General features: G+C 49.2%; 1 protein-coding gene and 1 long non-coding RNA gene across 9 annotated transcripts in view; one reads left to right on the top strand and one right to left on the bottom strand.

Annotated features, from left to right (window-relative positions):
• Positions 1 to 15,685, top strand: part of LOC116665834 — a 112,782-nt gene that overhangs the window by 52,471 nt on the left and 44,626 nt on the right. For 5 of the 8 annotated variants that reach the window (XR_004322560.1, XR_004322556.1, XR_004322559.1 and 2 more), the window contains 5 exons: positions 5,219 to 5,413; positions 6,763 to 6,883; positions 12,344 to 12,615; positions 13,012 to 14,006; positions 15,026 to 15,203. This is a non-coding gene — a long non-coding RNA (uncharacterized LOC116665834). Of the gene's footprint in view, positions 1 to 5,218; positions 5,414 to 6,762; positions 6,884 to 10,300; positions 10,383 to 12,343; positions 12,616 to 13,011; positions 14,007 to 15,025; positions 15,204 to 15,685 lie in introns of all 8 variants that reach the window. The other 3 variants (XR_004322557.1, XR_004322558.1, XR_004322562.1) reach the window with 3 other exon arrangements.
• The window catches only part of PKD1L2 (polycystin 1 like 2), an 88,505-nt gene that overhangs the window by 30,191 nt on the left and 42,629 nt on the right, over positions 1 to 15,685 (bottom strand). The window contains exons 19-26 of the mRNA XM_006183970.2: positions 15,010 to 15,134; positions 13,869 to 13,995; positions 13,064 to 13,195; positions 10,361 to 10,583; positions 9,662 to 9,855; positions 5,236 to 5,466; positions 3,001 to 3,102; positions 560 to 738 (exon numbers count right to left, since the gene is read on the bottom strand). Of these exons, the coding sequence (XP_006184032.2) occupies positions 560 to 738; positions 3,001 to 3,102; positions 5,236 to 5,466; positions 9,662 to 9,855; positions 10,361 to 10,583; positions 13,064 to 13,195; positions 13,869 to 13,995; positions 15,010 to 15,134 (1,313 nt within the window). The remainder of the gene's footprint in view (positions 1 to 559; positions 739 to 3,000; positions 3,103 to 5,235; positions 5,467 to 9,661; positions 9,856 to 10,360; positions 10,584 to 13,063; positions 13,196 to 13,868; positions 13,996 to 15,009; positions 15,135 to 15,685) is intronic.

Genomic DNA, 15,685 nt, shown 5'->3' on the forward strand with positions numbered 1-15,685 from the left:
GTCAAAATGCCCCAATTAGTGGGTGAATTTGGCCTCATGTGGGGCACTCAGCCAGTACAGAGAGCCAGCTTGGAGGCTGCCATGTTTTTCACACATATGCTGCAAAAGAGTGCATTCTGAAACTGAACTCTTGACACAGGGCAGCAAGCCTGGGGCCACCGTCCTGATACAAGTGGGGAAAGCTGTCTAGATTGCGTGAGTTCAGGGAGGTGCAGACTTGAGCACACAAAACCTCGTCCTCCGGTGGGCTTCTGCCCAGCAAGGGACCCTACCATCCATCTCGGACTCAGGATTTCGTGGGGATCATCTAACCTGATTTAGATCTTTGAGGCCCAGAGAAGAAATGCTGCAGAAGTATTAAGGGAGGGGCTAGCACTATGTGTGGCCTGTGGACTGGTGGGCCTCTCTGACCTTTGGTTTCCTTATCTGGGAAATGGGGATCCATTCTGTGTGTCTTGCAGAGGTTTCTGAGAATCTGCAAAGTGGCAAAGTCACAGCGCCCAACGGCCTCGGGCCTGGTGCTAAGTAAGTCCTCGTGGTTTGTCCACCCCTCACTTACCAGGATGGCCGGTCCCCTGAGTTGTCATGCCACAGCCGCAGGTTCCTTAAATCCCCCAGGGGAAACAGGGTGGAGAGTAAGAAGACATCCACTCCTCCTCGCTCAAAAACCGGGATGTCGGGGTCTGACAGGTGGTGGGGCTCACTCTCTCCATCCAGGCCATATAGGGTGACAGTCACCTGAAATCCAGAGACCAGGAGTGGCCAACTCCACATAGTAACTGAGCCCCACTGGCTATGTTTCACTGGAAGCGTCCAAGAACCAATGAAACCCAACAAAGCATGACCCTTTCACCTGCTCCTCTCCTCCCATTTTGGGCCTGCCTGCATTACTTTTCAGTTGTATGAAGATTTGGGATGACTATCTGCATTCACATCTTCAAGATGAGTTATATTCGTAAAATGCTTCCTGGTGACCTTTTCATACTTCCCATGTATTTATTTGAAAGGGCCAAAGGGCAAGAGCTGGTTTTTCTCCCTAACAGTTGTTTTCCCAGTGCCTCCCAGAGTGCCTGGCACTGAGGCAGGAATGAATGAGTGCCCAATAGTTTGAAAATGCATGTTCTCAGGTCCAGCTACAGACCTACCCAGACTACTGGGGACAGGGCCCAGGAAATCTGTATCTTCCTGAAGCCATCCTGGTGATGCTGGTGGCCATGCCTGATTTCCTGAGCCAAAAACAGCTGTAGCCGACACCACCTCTGCTCCACCGACATCCCTCAGCCTCACCACTGAGGTGTTCCCTGCACCCACGTCCAACTGCCAGCAGCTGTGTCTCTTTCCCTGGGTGTTTCTTTGGCTGTTAGAGCAGGTCAGGTACCAGAGAATTAATGCTCTGCAAGCCACCCTCCACCAATGACTGGGATTGGTGGGTAAATAAACCAGTTCCCTCATCCCTCATTGCTTGGGATGACTTTTGAGGCCCACACTCCTTACAGTTTACCAGAGTGCCCCAGGGGGATCAGGCTGCAGGTGCCCACAGGGGTAATGGGTTTGATGATGCTCCCTTTATTCACTCCTTCCCTGCCCTGTCTGACTTCCCACTCCCCTGCAGGATGTCCTGGGATCCCTTCTCAAATCAACTACTTGTGCTTGAATCCTTGTTTCAGAGTCTGCTTCTATAGCAGAGGCTATGCTGTAGACCTTCTCAGTCAGGTAATTCCTTGCTCTGGGGCTTTCCTGTGCACTGTAGGATGTTAAGCACCATCCCTGGCCTTTACTCACTAGGTGCCAAGAGCATCTCTCCCTCTCCCGAGTTGTGACAACCAAAACCACTTCCCATTTTGCCAGCCATCCTGAGGGCCAGCCAGTTGAGAACCACTGTTCTAGGAGAACCGAACTAAGACAATATCAACTGAAATTTGACTACAACTCTCCATGAAGAGAAATGCTTTCACTTTCTTTCCTGGTAAGGTCACCTCTTCAGTGTCAGATGGAAGTAAGATGAATGTTTCATGAGGAGGTTGAAAGTGATTTCTGAATTTATTCAACAAATAGTCACTGAGCACTTACTCCGTGTTAGACAGCTGGCGGAAGCCCTAAGACACAGCAATAAATAAAAATTTTTTATTTAAATAAAAATAATATATACAGAAATTTTAAAATAATGAGATTTAAATAATAAGACTTTAAAAGTAAAAAGTAAAAAGTAAATGGACAAATACCCTGCTCTCATGGAGTCTAATACCATTTTTGAAAAAAACAATGATGCTTTCTCCAGGACAGTTCACACAGTGAAGCTCCATGGAGCACAGTTTCAGTAAAGGAACCTTGGAGGCCACTGCAAGAGGTGAATCATTCTAATGAGGGATGTGGTGCTGGCCAGACTTAGATGTTGAGACAGGACAGAAGCAACCTGCTGTATGTTCCACAGCTAAACTTAAGGATTTCAGAGATTCCAAAAACAACTGAAATTGTTTCTTCACTACCTGTAGTCGGCCTTCTCAAGGACAGACAGCTCAGCCCAACCTCTTGGCTGGATACCAGCTAATCAGTTTTCCTAAAGAATGTAATTCAAAGCTTGTTTTTAAATGATTGTCATTGGTTTTTTTTCTTTCCTTTCTCCCTTTTCTCTTGTAAATTCTGTTTTCCCTTTATTCATTGATGATAGTCTGCTGACTGTTCTTCGTATGTGAGCACATTTGCCTGTAGGTATCCAGCTAACTGAGTTATTCTTTGATAGAGACAAATGAGGTTACTGGTGGGTGCAGTGCTAGACCTCAACTCTCCCTTAACCCACTCCTCCTTTATCTTTTTAAATATGGGGGTTCAGGGTGTTATTTTGTGTGGCAAAAAGATACTTTCCTCCAAAAATCAAGAAGCAAAAGAGGAAAACCCCTGTAACAAAACCCACTGGGCTACAGTAACTCGACAATAGACTGGCAAGCACTTTTTCTGGGTGGGACGTACTGATTGACCAAGTGGTCTTACACAGTCAGGTACCTTTGAGGAAGTGGCTGCCCCTCTCCGGTGTCCGGTGTAGACTGTCACCAGGTAGTGGTACTGGGCAAAGGGATCATTGTCCTCCAGCACTGTGACCTTCACCTGGACAGAAGGATAGCATTAGGAGGGCCCTGCTTTGTGGGTTCATCTACCACACAAAGAGCCAAGAGTAAGTTAGGCATTCATGACAAGTAAAGGCCGAAAGCAAAACTATTCGTGCTATTGGTTCATTCCAAAGAACAGGTGAGAACTGTTCTTTATAGAAGCAGGGTTTCAAATGAGAATGTTTTAAAATAAAAAAGGACATTTATTATTAAATATGACCCAAAGTTATCAAATTGGAAATGAACTTAGTATTAAGCTGAGAACGTTTGATGCTTGTGCTAATGAATGATACAAACTCTGTTCATATAATTTCTAACAACATTGGTAACTAGATAGTGCCCCTAAGAGAAGTGAAAAGGAACGTTTAAGGTGTTATAGCAAAAAGTAAATAGCTGGTGTTGGTCAGAGGCTGCAGAGGGCTCTGTGATGAGTCAGCAGATCTCCTGTCAGTGGAGGGCTGCTTTCCCAGTTGCTGAGGTGTTACTGTCAGAGGTGCAAGAGTCACCTCTGTCAGGGTCATGAACCCTGCTGGGGAGGCTGACATCCAATGACATATTGATGCACTGCCTGAGTGTGATCAAGAGCTGGGTGCAATCAAGATCTTGGCATCTCAACCCAACTTGGGACAGTTCCAGAGCTCCCCACGTGGTTGGCCAGCTGTCAGTGGCCTGCATCCCAGTTCAACTTCTTCCCCTGTTCATCCTGTCCCCTTCCCTCCCTGCCCAGGGACTGATCTCAGGCACTCCTTGATAAACACCTTGCATACTCAACTCCATCTCAGAGTTTGCTTCCCAGGAACCAACCTACAGCTGAGGGGCTTGAAGTATTAATGTTTAATCCCTTGGGCAAATCAAAGACAGCAATATAAATGGGGCAACTATTATCTTTTTACGCTTCATGCCATCTTAACATCCTGAGAGGTGCTGCTGTGGGAAGGTAGGGAATGCTGAAAGTTTCAGAGCTTTGTGACAATGCATCTTTGCGTTCATTTACATGCCCACTGAGACACAAGTGTTTATTGAAGGCTCATTATGTGTCAGACATGATGCACATATCAAAACTTTGTAATCGGAACTTTGTTGTTGCAGTTGGTTGCACAATTGGTTATTATTTGAGCTTGTTTCTATCCTCAGACCTGACTTATGGTCAGGAAGATCTGGGGTTGAATTCTTGCTCCTGGAAAGCGGTTTTGGACTAGTTAATTGCCTCTCCAATCCTCATTTGCCTCCTCTGTAAAATGGTAGAGGTATTGTGCAATAAGGGGTGAATTCAGTAGGCTTGGGTTGTCCAAACCCCACACATTCCAAAGAAAGGATTGGCTTTAGCCACCTCCTGGAAAATAACCTCTAAGTCCTTGAAATATCCTGCATGATAGAATGTCTGACTATATGGGGCTTTGGGCCATCCCAAATAGTCTGTGCTAACAATGTGATTTATGGTGAGGCCTTTGGGCCATGCTGTGTCAGTCTGACCTGGGCAGGAATGGAGGGGTGTGGGCAGTGGTTGCTGGAGACTGAGTAAAGTCAGTCATGCAGGCACTCCGTACCTGTGGTACTGACTCCCAATAAAACCCTGGATATTGAGGCTCAGGGGAGCTTCCCTGGTTGGCAGTACTTCATATGTGCTGTCATACATCTTTGCAAGGAGAATTAATCTATGCATATGACTCCACTGGGAGAGGACAGTTGGACGCTCTCACCTGATCTCTCCTGGACCCTTCCCTTTGCTGATCTTAATCTTCATCTTTTTATTGTAATAAACCATAATCACGAGGATAGTAGATTTTTAAGTTCGGTGAGTCCTTCTAGCAAATCATTGAACTTGAGGGTGGTCTTGGGGACTCTCAGCATAGTACCTTCCCCTTCCCCAGTTGTGAGAATTAAATGGGAATAATGCCTGGCTCATAGTAAATCCTCAATAAGCAGTCAGTGTCACAAGCCTCCTGATAATTTGATGACATTTTACAGGTAAAGAGGCTGAGGGGGCTGGCTTGCCTGAGATGACTCCAGGGGTCAAGGCCTGGATTTGCAGCTGGCCTCTCGGCTCCCCACCTGGGGTCCACCCCTTGCAGCCCCTGTAAGGGGACGCATCTGCTCCTCCCTTCTGTTCCCAGGGACCATGCAACCTCACCTTGGCCTGATCCTGAGCATCCTTCCTCCTCGCCCAGATCACCACCAGCACGTAGGCCACACAGAGGCAGCTCACGGTGGTCACAACCACAGGGTTGTCCTCAAAGGTGACAAAGAGCTCGGCAGTCTGGCGGACATCAATGGCATTGGGCATCACCAGGAACGTACTTCCAAAGAAGGTGAGGTGGTTGCAGAAGCAGTGTGTCTGGGAGTGGGTGGTCCATGGCCCCACCTGCAACCCCAAAGAAGCCTTGGTGGAAATACTTGGGGAGTAAATCCCTGGCTCACTTGAGCCACAGAAGCAGAATGGTGAGGGGTGGACACTGTCCTGGGAGGGGCTGGGGAGTCTGCTGGGAGACCAGCTTCATGATTCCCTTTGGGTTTAAAATGCAGAGAGTAATACCGATTACAAGCATTTTTGCACCTGTCTTTCTCAACGGGCAAATGTGTCCCTCTTGCAAGTCTGCTTTGCCTTCTTTAGATAAGAAGCTCTGCGGGTAAATTTGAAGTCCCCTGTGCCCCCCACCCTCCATAAGCAGCTGTTATCACACAGTTTGTGTGCGTCCTTCCAGTACATTCTCCCACCTGGTGCTCATTCACTGGGCAGGTTATCTGTTGAGTGCTGCTTCTAGGCCAGGCAATGGACGAAGTGCTGAGAGGACATTCAGGGTGACTAACTCATCTCAGTTTGCCAGGGGCTTTCCTGCTTCTTAAAACTGAAAGTCTTAAATCCTGGGAGGCCCCCCACCCCTAGTCCTGGGCAAACTGGGACAGTTGGTCATCTTACACTGAAGAGCAAAAAAAGACAGAGATCGGGGGAAACCATGTGAGAAAAAGGGAAGAATAAATTTTTAAATCCTAAGCTGGTGTCTCAGCACCAGGATATTTTACCTTCCTTAGATCTAGGCACCTGGGGCCCCCATCCTGGGCTCATGCTTTGAAGGGTCCCTCTAGACGTCCTTGGGCTGTACCCTTCTGCACAGGTTGAGGGGTCAAGGGGCCGAGGGGACATGCCTACTGCAGCACATAGCACCCAGCCAGGACTAGGGCGAGGTCTTTGGTGACTCTAAGAAAGAGCCCCTCCTTCAATTTGCACTCTGGATGCCTCACTTGCCTTACCTAGTCCCTGGCCTGGGATTCCCACTTTTAGACTGTGGTTTGGGGACCTGAACCTCAGAGTTCCCTGCTTCAGGGCCTGCACAGATTTATTCCTCAGGATCATCCTTCCATGGAGGACTGGCTACTGGTGTGGCCATCCCTGGGCACGAGTGGGGCAAGACATGGGGAGCAGGGCGTGTAGATGGACCTTGGGTATGGGGTCCCTTGTGGTGTGGGGAATGGGGGTGGGAGAGGGAGGAGATAGGAAAGAGGCAGGGTATAGACCCCCACCTGACTCTTAATTCATACTCTACACTTAGGAGCAGACTTTCCCTCACATCCTCTGCTGGCTTGCAATCCTCCAGGGCCATTTGGTGGGTAAAGAAGATTTAATTCAAACCCACAACCTAGCACCACCTTTTCATTCCAGGGTCCACCACGAGATGGTAAGGTAGGAGGCAGCAGAAAGTTCTGGCCACTGGCATGTGGAAAGTTCTCTGCCCAACACCTGGTGGGGAAGAACCCGAGGCAGCCCACACATGCCCTGGCAGGTAACTCTTATCTTTTACCCTTAATGAGCCACCCAGCAAGGCTGGCCTCTCCAATGGCCACAGTGTCAACCGTTTTATTGACAGGTTTCACGTGGGTCTCAGCTCCATGTTTGCTCAGTGTTTCCCAGTCCTGGCCAGCATTTGGCACGCAGCTGTGGGGCTCATGGGAACACCTGGCACACCCAGGTTGGATGGAGCGACTGTCAGAGAAGAGCCCCAGGCAGGTGCCAGTGACAAGACCATCTCAGCTGGGAGCTCAGGGACCAGACCTGATTTATGCCTAACATCTTGGGCCTCCTAAGTTTTTACAAAGACCCGTAGGGCAGTGGCTTTCCCAACCTTTTCCAGAATGAGAATCCTTTTGAAAACCAGAAATTAATCTAGAAAGACTGGGAAATTATCATGAGATCCCTTCATGACAGTAGATGCACCTTTAGTATCCTTTGAGAAAATGTGTAAGTCAGAATACAGTTCTCAGACCCCTTGCAATAATTCTGCCTTACCTTACCCCCAATAAGGTCTGCAGTTCACGGTTTGGAACTTTCTTTAGTTATTTAGAGAATAGAGTGGTGGTTTTCCATCTAAACTTGATGATTCCATTTACTTGTTTACGGCTCCTTAATGATCTGTGTATATGTGTATATCTGTATCAGTACCTGCATCTGTATCTAGTACACAACATTGGATTAATATAATTTTGGTGCTATGACACACTCCCACATATGACCTTTGTTCATCCTACATTCGTGTGTGTGTTCATTAGTAGCTGTATACCTTTAATAGCATAATAAGCACCTGGGAACCCATGAGCCTACTTGAAAGCTAGGAACTTTCCACTCACTTACGTTTAGCTAAGTGTCCTCTCCCAGGCCGTCCCCATGCTTCCCCCAACCCCACCAGCGTGCTGAATCCCATGTCCATTGTTTCCTCGATTTCCATTTTATGTCCAGTTTTGTCTTCTCTATGTTCAGAGTGTCTAACACAGCAATCGCTTTTATCTGTGGAGCACCTACTCTGTGCCAGGCGCCACACTAAGTACTTTACACCCCTAACCTCGTCTAGGTCCCACCCTATGGTAAGTGACCACCACCTTCTATCCCCATTTCCAGATTGGAGAGCTCAGAGAGGCGGGGTGCTTTGTCCAAGGCCACCTTGGCCTGCAGTGGGCATTCAGTGCCAGCGATGTGGGGATCAGACAAGCTTCCAGGAGTGAGGACTCTAGATGGTTACAAGACACCCTGGGTCTTGTTCATGAGGGACAAAGGCCTGTGCCGTAGGTGTGGGGAACCCTCTGTCTCTTGGACATCTCAGTGCACCCTCACTTCTTCCTGGTGCTTTGGGGAACTCCCTGCGCATGGCATCGAACGCCAGGGCAGGAGCTGACAAGGGAGCTGAAGCTGCCTCAGAAACAAACCCAGGAAGAGCTCCTCCCTGAGCCCCTTTCTGCGGCTCTGCTAGGGCTGGCTTCTTACACTGCTTGTGACTGTTGTCATTTGACATGTGTGCCACTGGCTTCTTGTCTGGTCCTCTGCTAGGCTGGAAGCTCACTGGTATTTCTCACCATTGTATCCCCACCAGTTGGCCTGCACCTGGTGAATATTTGCAGGATGGATAAAAGAAGGTATAGGGTCTAGGGGAGGGAGACAGATGTACAACAACTTTCAACTAGATGTGGAGGTTGCTGTTCTTGGGGAGGGTATGGGAGTTCAAAAGAGCGAGACTCCAGACATCTGGGGGCTCCCCAAGAAGGTGGCATTGGAGTGAGAGATCAAAGGGTGAAGAGGAGTTTTCCAGGCAGGGTAGATAAAAGGGGCATTCTGGGAGGGAGAACAGCATATGCAAAGGCATGGGGGAGGGAAGGGGGACACTGATACTCCAGAAATGGCTTCTGATGGCCTCCAAGACAATGTCTGCTACCAGGACACTGTCATGGGTCTTGGCTCCTTGGGGACAGAGCTGAGCTGCCCTGAGACAGGGATTTGATTGCAATGAATAGAGCCATGTGCCATCCAGGGCTTCCCGAGACTGGGCTGGGCTCTGGAGAGGCAGTGCCTCCTGCCTCTCTGATGGCTTGTACTCTGGAGACAGACCTGGGTTCAAGTCCCAGCTCTTCCACCTACTGGTGAGGATTTTGGGGAAAGTTAGTTGAGTTTCTTGAGCCTTTATTGTGCCACCCATGAACTGTGAATACCAACTATCTTAGAGAGTTATTGTGAAGATCTGATGAGATGGTGCTAGTAAAGCAAGGAACCAGCACCTAGCAGAGGTTAAAGGACTCAGCTGTGAGCTCAGTTCCTTGGAAATGACACCCTGGCCTCCCTCAGCAACCCAGAGTCAGCAGGGCTTCCCAGCCATCTGTCTGTTCATTCATTTGTCATTTGTCCCCAAGGGTGAGTGAAGCACACTGTTCCTGTCTCACGTGGCTCCTGGTGCACCAAAGGAACCGACATCTTTCAGAGGTCTCCTAAGTAGATGTTAGATAATCACTCCGCTTAGTGCTGTGGAGGAGGGCATTTGTGATCAGAGGTTTACCATAGGAAATCTGACCTAGCAGGGGGTTAATAAGAACAGTTTCCGTCGGGATCTGAAGGAGGCTTTAATTAGAGTGGGAGGATGGGTCAGGGGAGAGGCATTCCAGGCACAAGGAGCAGCATATACAGAGGCTCTGTGGAAAGGGTGGGGCTCAAGGCAGTGCACCAGAGGCACTGAAAAGGGACCCTAAATGAGCTGGACACACCCAACCAAGCTACTCTATCTTCTTTGCTTTCCTCTTCTTACCTGGCAACCAGAGTTGTCCCAAGTCTCCTGGATCTCATCCCAGAACACACAATGGGACAGGAAGGTGGTGATGCCGACTGTGAGGTCCCTGCCAGGGGCTGGCTCCAAGTCAGACTCGGGGATCACAGTCAGATAGTAGACACCTTCTCCAAAATGCAGGTCCTCTGGGCTCAGGATCCATGTGGACAGCCCATCTGTGGGAAGGGGGCCTCTAGGTCAGCCTGATATCCTAGGAGTACCCTCTCCTCCTAATACCAGGAGCATAGAGGAAGAGGCACTTCCAGGTCAGAGTGCAGAGCACGGCTGCCAAGTCAGACAGACAAGGGCTCAAACTCTGACTCTGTCCCTTCTTGGCTGTGTGACTTTGGACCAGTTACTTAACCTCTCTGTTTTTATCTAAAAAGTGAACATTTCAATAGTCTTCATCCACAAGGGTTGTCATGAGGATTGCAATGAGGTCAGTTCTGTAAGGGCTTGTCAGCTTCCTCAGGGCATATAGTAAGTGCTCAGCTAATATTGCATAATAATAATAATAGTAATTATCATCATCATCATAATACCAACAATAAAAATAAGCACTGAATGTATTGAGTGTTTTTTTCCCTTTTTTCTTTTTCCCTGTGTCTTCTGATTCTAAAGTTTTAAGCTCGTCACACCTCCAGGAAGCAGCTTAAGAAACTGGCCCAGTGGTGACACTACCTGGAGCAGCCATTGGTGGCAGGTGGACTTGGGCATCGTAGCTGGTCTCGTTGGGGTGGTAGCCATAGCCCAGGCTGAGCGTGAGTGGGATGTCAGGTCTCCAGTGCAGCTGGATCCCCAGAGCTGCTCCTCCTGAAGTCAGGTTCACCCACAAAGCTTCAGGACTGGTCAGGTTCAGAATGGTTGGCTCGCTGTGTCCTTCTGGAACCCGAGGCAGCAGAATCTGTCATCAGAAAGAATCAAATCAAGGGTGTGCCAGGCCAGGATGCGGTAAATGTCAGGGCTGCTGGGCCCGGGACCACCTGGGGAACTGAAATCCACTCTGTGCTCTGCTGTTTCCATTAGTGTCCTGGGGCAGCTGTAACAAATGACTACGAACTTGGTGGCTTAAAACAACACAAATTTATTCTCTTACAGTTCTGGAAGCCAGAAGCACCAAATTGGGTTCACAGGGCTATAGTCAGCAGGGCTATTTCCTTCTGGAGGCTCCAGTGGAGAATCCACTTCTTTGCCTTTTTCCAGCTTCTGAAGGTGCCAGCAGTCGTTGGCTCATGGCCCCTCCTTGCGTCACCCAACCTCTTGCTTCTGTCATCAAATCATCTTTTTCTTTTCTGGTGTCAACTCCCCCTCTGCCTGCCTCTTATAAGGACCTCGTGATGACACTGGGCTCACTCAGATAATCCAGGATCATGTCTCTATTTTAGGATCTTTAACTTAAATCACATCTGCAAAGTCTCTATTGTCATGTCAGGTGACATATTCACAGCTCAAGGATGAGGACATGGACATGTTGGGGCCCTTTATTCAGTTCATGCTCATCAAGCTGTGCACCCTGGCTCGGAGCTGCATCTGCACAGAAAGATGCACAGAGGTGCCATGTGAACTAGTGATGTTGATGATGAAAGTGTGGAGCAAGTAAAAGTAAGTTGGGAGCACCAGCTGCAGAGGCAGAGAGACCTCTGTTTGATCTTGGCTCTGCTCTCTGTTAGCTCTGAGACCTCTGGCCAGTTCACAAACCACTTTGAACATCAGTTTCTAGTCATCAGTAGAATTCATAGACTCATTGAGATTGTCAAAAATGTTATCATGTACAAAATAGCCAAGTGCCAGATACACAGCAGCACCCAACAATGAATTGCTGCTATTGCTCTGCTTTTAGTCTTAAATTAGACGTTCTCCTAACCACTCACCATTTAATCAGCTCTCCAGATTAACTGATGCCCTCCGTCCCCTTTTTAAAACAGAATGGTTGAGGCCCACCGTCACTTTTTGTTTGCTCCTGGTGGCCCTCTATGGTAGGCCTGGGAATATGCCACCCAGCTCTCCCTTCTAGGAAGGACCTGCTGCCCTGTTATTGGGAGTATAGTCAGCAGGCAGTCTCTAGCTCTCAGCTCCTTCAGGGTCTGTCCTGAAGAATTTACTAGTTATATTTCCTGAGTTATATTTCCACGCCACACAGGGCCCCAGGGGAAGCAACTGGTCAGGTTGCAGAAGCAGGGGTGGCGGAAAGCCTGGGCCATGGCTTTTGTTGGGGTTTCTACAGGAAAGGCAAGGCAGGGCAGAGCACACAGCTGGGATTGGCCAGTTTGAATCATTCTGGCAGGCTTTGGCCCTAAGAATGGTCTCTAGTTGGTACCTGGTCCTGGGATGATCTCAGGCCGGGCTCGAATAATTGGCCAGTGTGTGAGGGTGAGATAAAGGGGCTGGTTGGGGTATAGGCTCAGGACTGGTTGTTTTGCACGTGCAAGGGTGCCCTGGCAGAGCCCTTGCTCTCTCTGATGATTGGCCAGCCCTGGGAAGGGCAGTTTCTTTCCCAGCAGCAAAATTTTTAAGATATCAAAACATCATAAGACTTAGAAAACTGCACACTTGATTGATAGAACGCTGGTGGCAGAGCCCCACTCTGGGCTGACTGAGACTTTGTGGGGTCTGATTGCAGTCTGACTCCTGCCCAGCCCTGTCTTCTTTCTTCACTCTTCACAGGTATGGATCTCTAGCAAACATCTTGGACCACTACCTCCTTCTCAGCGCCAGCCTCTGGGGAACCCAACCTATGACATCTCCTCTCTAGTAACCCTGGCAGCTCCCTCCTGCCAGTTGGGTGGGATGCTCACCAGTAGGCAGTTGTGTCTGACCCCAGGCCCACTTATATCCATTGTACTCATGATGGTGAAGGTCAACTTTGATGCTATCTCTCACAGAGAGATGTAACGCGATAAAGGAGGCGTGTGAAAAGAATTCTTTGCATTAAAAACGTAAGTTGAAGGCTTTGAAAAGACTCAATGTGAGTTCTGAAAAATTGTTATTGGATTAGTCATTGATGAGAAAGCTGTAGAAGATTAGAAAAAAGCCATTAAAATCTCAAAAGAATCTGAACTCGTATTGCACCAGTATGCCTATGTTTTTTACTCACTTTAAAGAAAATCTAACCATGTTAAGAGGGTGATTTATGTAATGAAGATGATTAAAATTCCAGTCAAAAGATTTAAAGAATCTTTCAGTTATATACCTAAAGATTGATAATGATGTACATTTATAGTTTTAAGTTAAAATACAATGTTTAAGGTACGGTAAGGATTGTTTTTAATAATTCTCTGCTTTAATCTTTCTTTTTTTCCCCCATAACTGATGAACTTTTGGTTCCAACCCAGTCAAAGAAGACAGAAGGACCACCTGACTTCTGAGAGCACCCCCAGCATCTACCTCGATGTTCTCTGACAGATTCTTCACAGGTATGAGCCGTCCACTAGGGCTGGTCAGAGAGAGGCCACCAACAGTTCCGCTGACATCAAAGTGACTTCCAGTTGGGAAGGGGCTCTTTGGGAAACTTATCATCTGAAACCAAGAACAGAGAGTGTCAGCCAAGGCCCTGAAGGTCCCTATGTGAAAGATGAGGTTTCCTGAGATGAGATGGTAAGCGGCCCTTGCCCTGTGGGGTGAATGCGGAGCCCTGCCTTTAGTTGCTGCTGGCTTTCCTGGTGGGAGTCTGCCCTTCAGGGCTGTGGCCTCAGAAAGCTGGGCCTAGACATCAAGTCAGACCTGCTACAGCCGAGCAGTACTGGACTGCAAACAGTCTGAGCCTTTCCTCTGACAAAGCCAGCAAGTCTCTAAGAGGAAGAAGTCTGTCTGCTTTCTCTGAGGCTCAAAGAGCAGAGAGTCATATGTGCCCTAATTTAGCGATGGAAAGAGCCCTGAGCTTACCGTTTCCTAGTCGTGGAACAAAGTCCGAAGAGCTTCATTTTCAATGACTCATTGAACCCAGGCTAATGGAGAAATTCCACCACAGAGTGGGAAGAGGATGGATGGGGGAGTCAGAGGCCTGGGTCTGAATCCCAGCTGTGCCACTTTGCTTGTGGCCTTGGGCCAGTCACTGAACCTCATCTGTAAAATGGATGTAATAATACTGCATAATGGACAGGGCTGTTATGAACATAAATGAGCAAACATATGTGCAAGTCCTTTGCAAACCGTAAAGGGCTGTTCTCATGGAGATTCTTTCTGTTGTTACCCTTATGTCCACAGGCTCCTGACTGTCCTCTGTGGAGCCAAAGGATGGGACAGCAGGAAGGGTGAAGGTCACAGAGCTGGCAGCAGCAACATGCACAGAGGAACCTCGCCAATTCCAGGGCTGTATTCTGTCCGCAAGGTGAGAACAGAGGTGCCAGAGAGAGAGAGGAGAAGGTCAGTGTCAGGGGAAGCTCTGCCTGCCTCTTGCACTACAGGGAGCCCGGCTTTAGCATCAGAGTGGGCAGCTCTATTTTGATTCCTTAGATGGTTCTGCATGTTTGTGCCAGTAGGAGCAGCATAACAGGCTGGGCTAGAGGCTCCATGAGGACAGGGCTTTGGCTCCTGCGGCACCCCAATGCCTAGGGCGGTGCCTGGCACATGACGGTGGTGAATACATATTTTGTTGAATGAATAAACGAGCTTGGATGTAGACATTTCTTCAGACTTATCTCCCCTACCTACTTGACCCATAATGTCGTGGGCTCCCATGAAACCATCTTCATTGGCCTTTGACCTTGTCCCATCTGAGTAGACTGGGGACCTGGTTTCAGATGCTCATCCTGATCAGGTTGCTGCCCCTGGGATCCAAGAGGACAACCCTGGCAGGAGGAACCAAGGGAGGGTGCTCAGTGCAGGGGGTCCCAGCGATGCCTACAGTGTCATCCAGCCCCTGATTGGCAGGTGGAGGAACGGAAGTGGCGGGGGCATCCCCAGGTACTGAAGGGCTCATGAGAGGTAGGCAGGCACTCCATGGAGAAACTCTCAAGGCAAGTGCATCTTGAGTCCCCACAGGTCCGTGGAGCAGTGGGCTTGCCAGACATACCCTGGGTGAGGTTAAAAGTGAGCTGGTCCCCTTCCTTCAGGGCCTTCACCTGCACAGCCCAACATGACCCATCTCTGAGGACACGTGGGTGGCTCTGACACTGGCGTGGCACTCACCACCTCCATTCCTATGCTGTACAGATACCCAACACGAGGACCTCCTCTTGGTGGAAAGCTCTTCCCACTTCTTGGTCCCATCACTTCCCCCACCTGCAAGGGGGGTCTTCTGGGCTCTGCCTGTCACAGGGTCTTGGTATATGGGTGTGGAATGAGCTGGGTCAGGGGATGAGCTTTCTTGGACCCACAGTACAGCTGGTTACCTGTTTGTGTACACAGAGATGGAGGGGGTGGCCAGAGTGGCTGGAAGGCCCCCAGGCAGTCTTCCCAGCAGGAGGGCAGCCTGCACGTGCTCCACGGCTCTGAGCACCTGGGACACTGTGGCTGTCTGGAAAAGGAAGCAGGGGATACTGCTGAGGACCGGTCTCCATATACCACCTCTGGTTACCATCCCCAGGTGAGTGTGGGACCTGCAGCAGGAACTGGGAGAGGGCAGAGGAGCGAGGCGGAGACCATGATTGAATGCCTTTCACCAAGCGCCAGGCACTGCAGGGAACAAGGAGTAAGCACTTAGGAGCTTCCAGTGTTGGATTTATGTGAACTCTTGTCATCCTCAGACAGCTCTGTGAGCAGGTGCTTTTACCATCCCCATTTGGCAGACAGGGAGACAGAGGCACAGAGAGGATGAGTGACCTGTGGGGGTCATGTGTGGATCAGAGGAAGCACCCAGATCATGGTAAGGCGTCTGCATCTGGGCTGAGCCATCACACTATGTGCCTCTCTGTGCTGCTCCCCTGACATCCACCCACAGCCCAGGTCTTATTCTTGGGGAAATGGAAAGCCACAGGCACAGCCATTCCTCGGGTCACCCGGGCTCAGAATCAGCTCCACACCTGACCCAAACCCCTGGATGAAGATGTGGCCTCACTGAAGCCAAGG

The sequence above is a fragment of the Camelus ferus genome, chromosome 9 (assembly GCF_009834535.1).
Source record: "Camelus ferus isolate YT-003-E chromosome 9, BCGSAC_Cfer_1.0, whole genome shotgun sequence".
NCBI lineage: Eukaryota > Metazoa > Chordata > Mammalia > Artiodactyla > Camelidae > Camelus > Camelus ferus.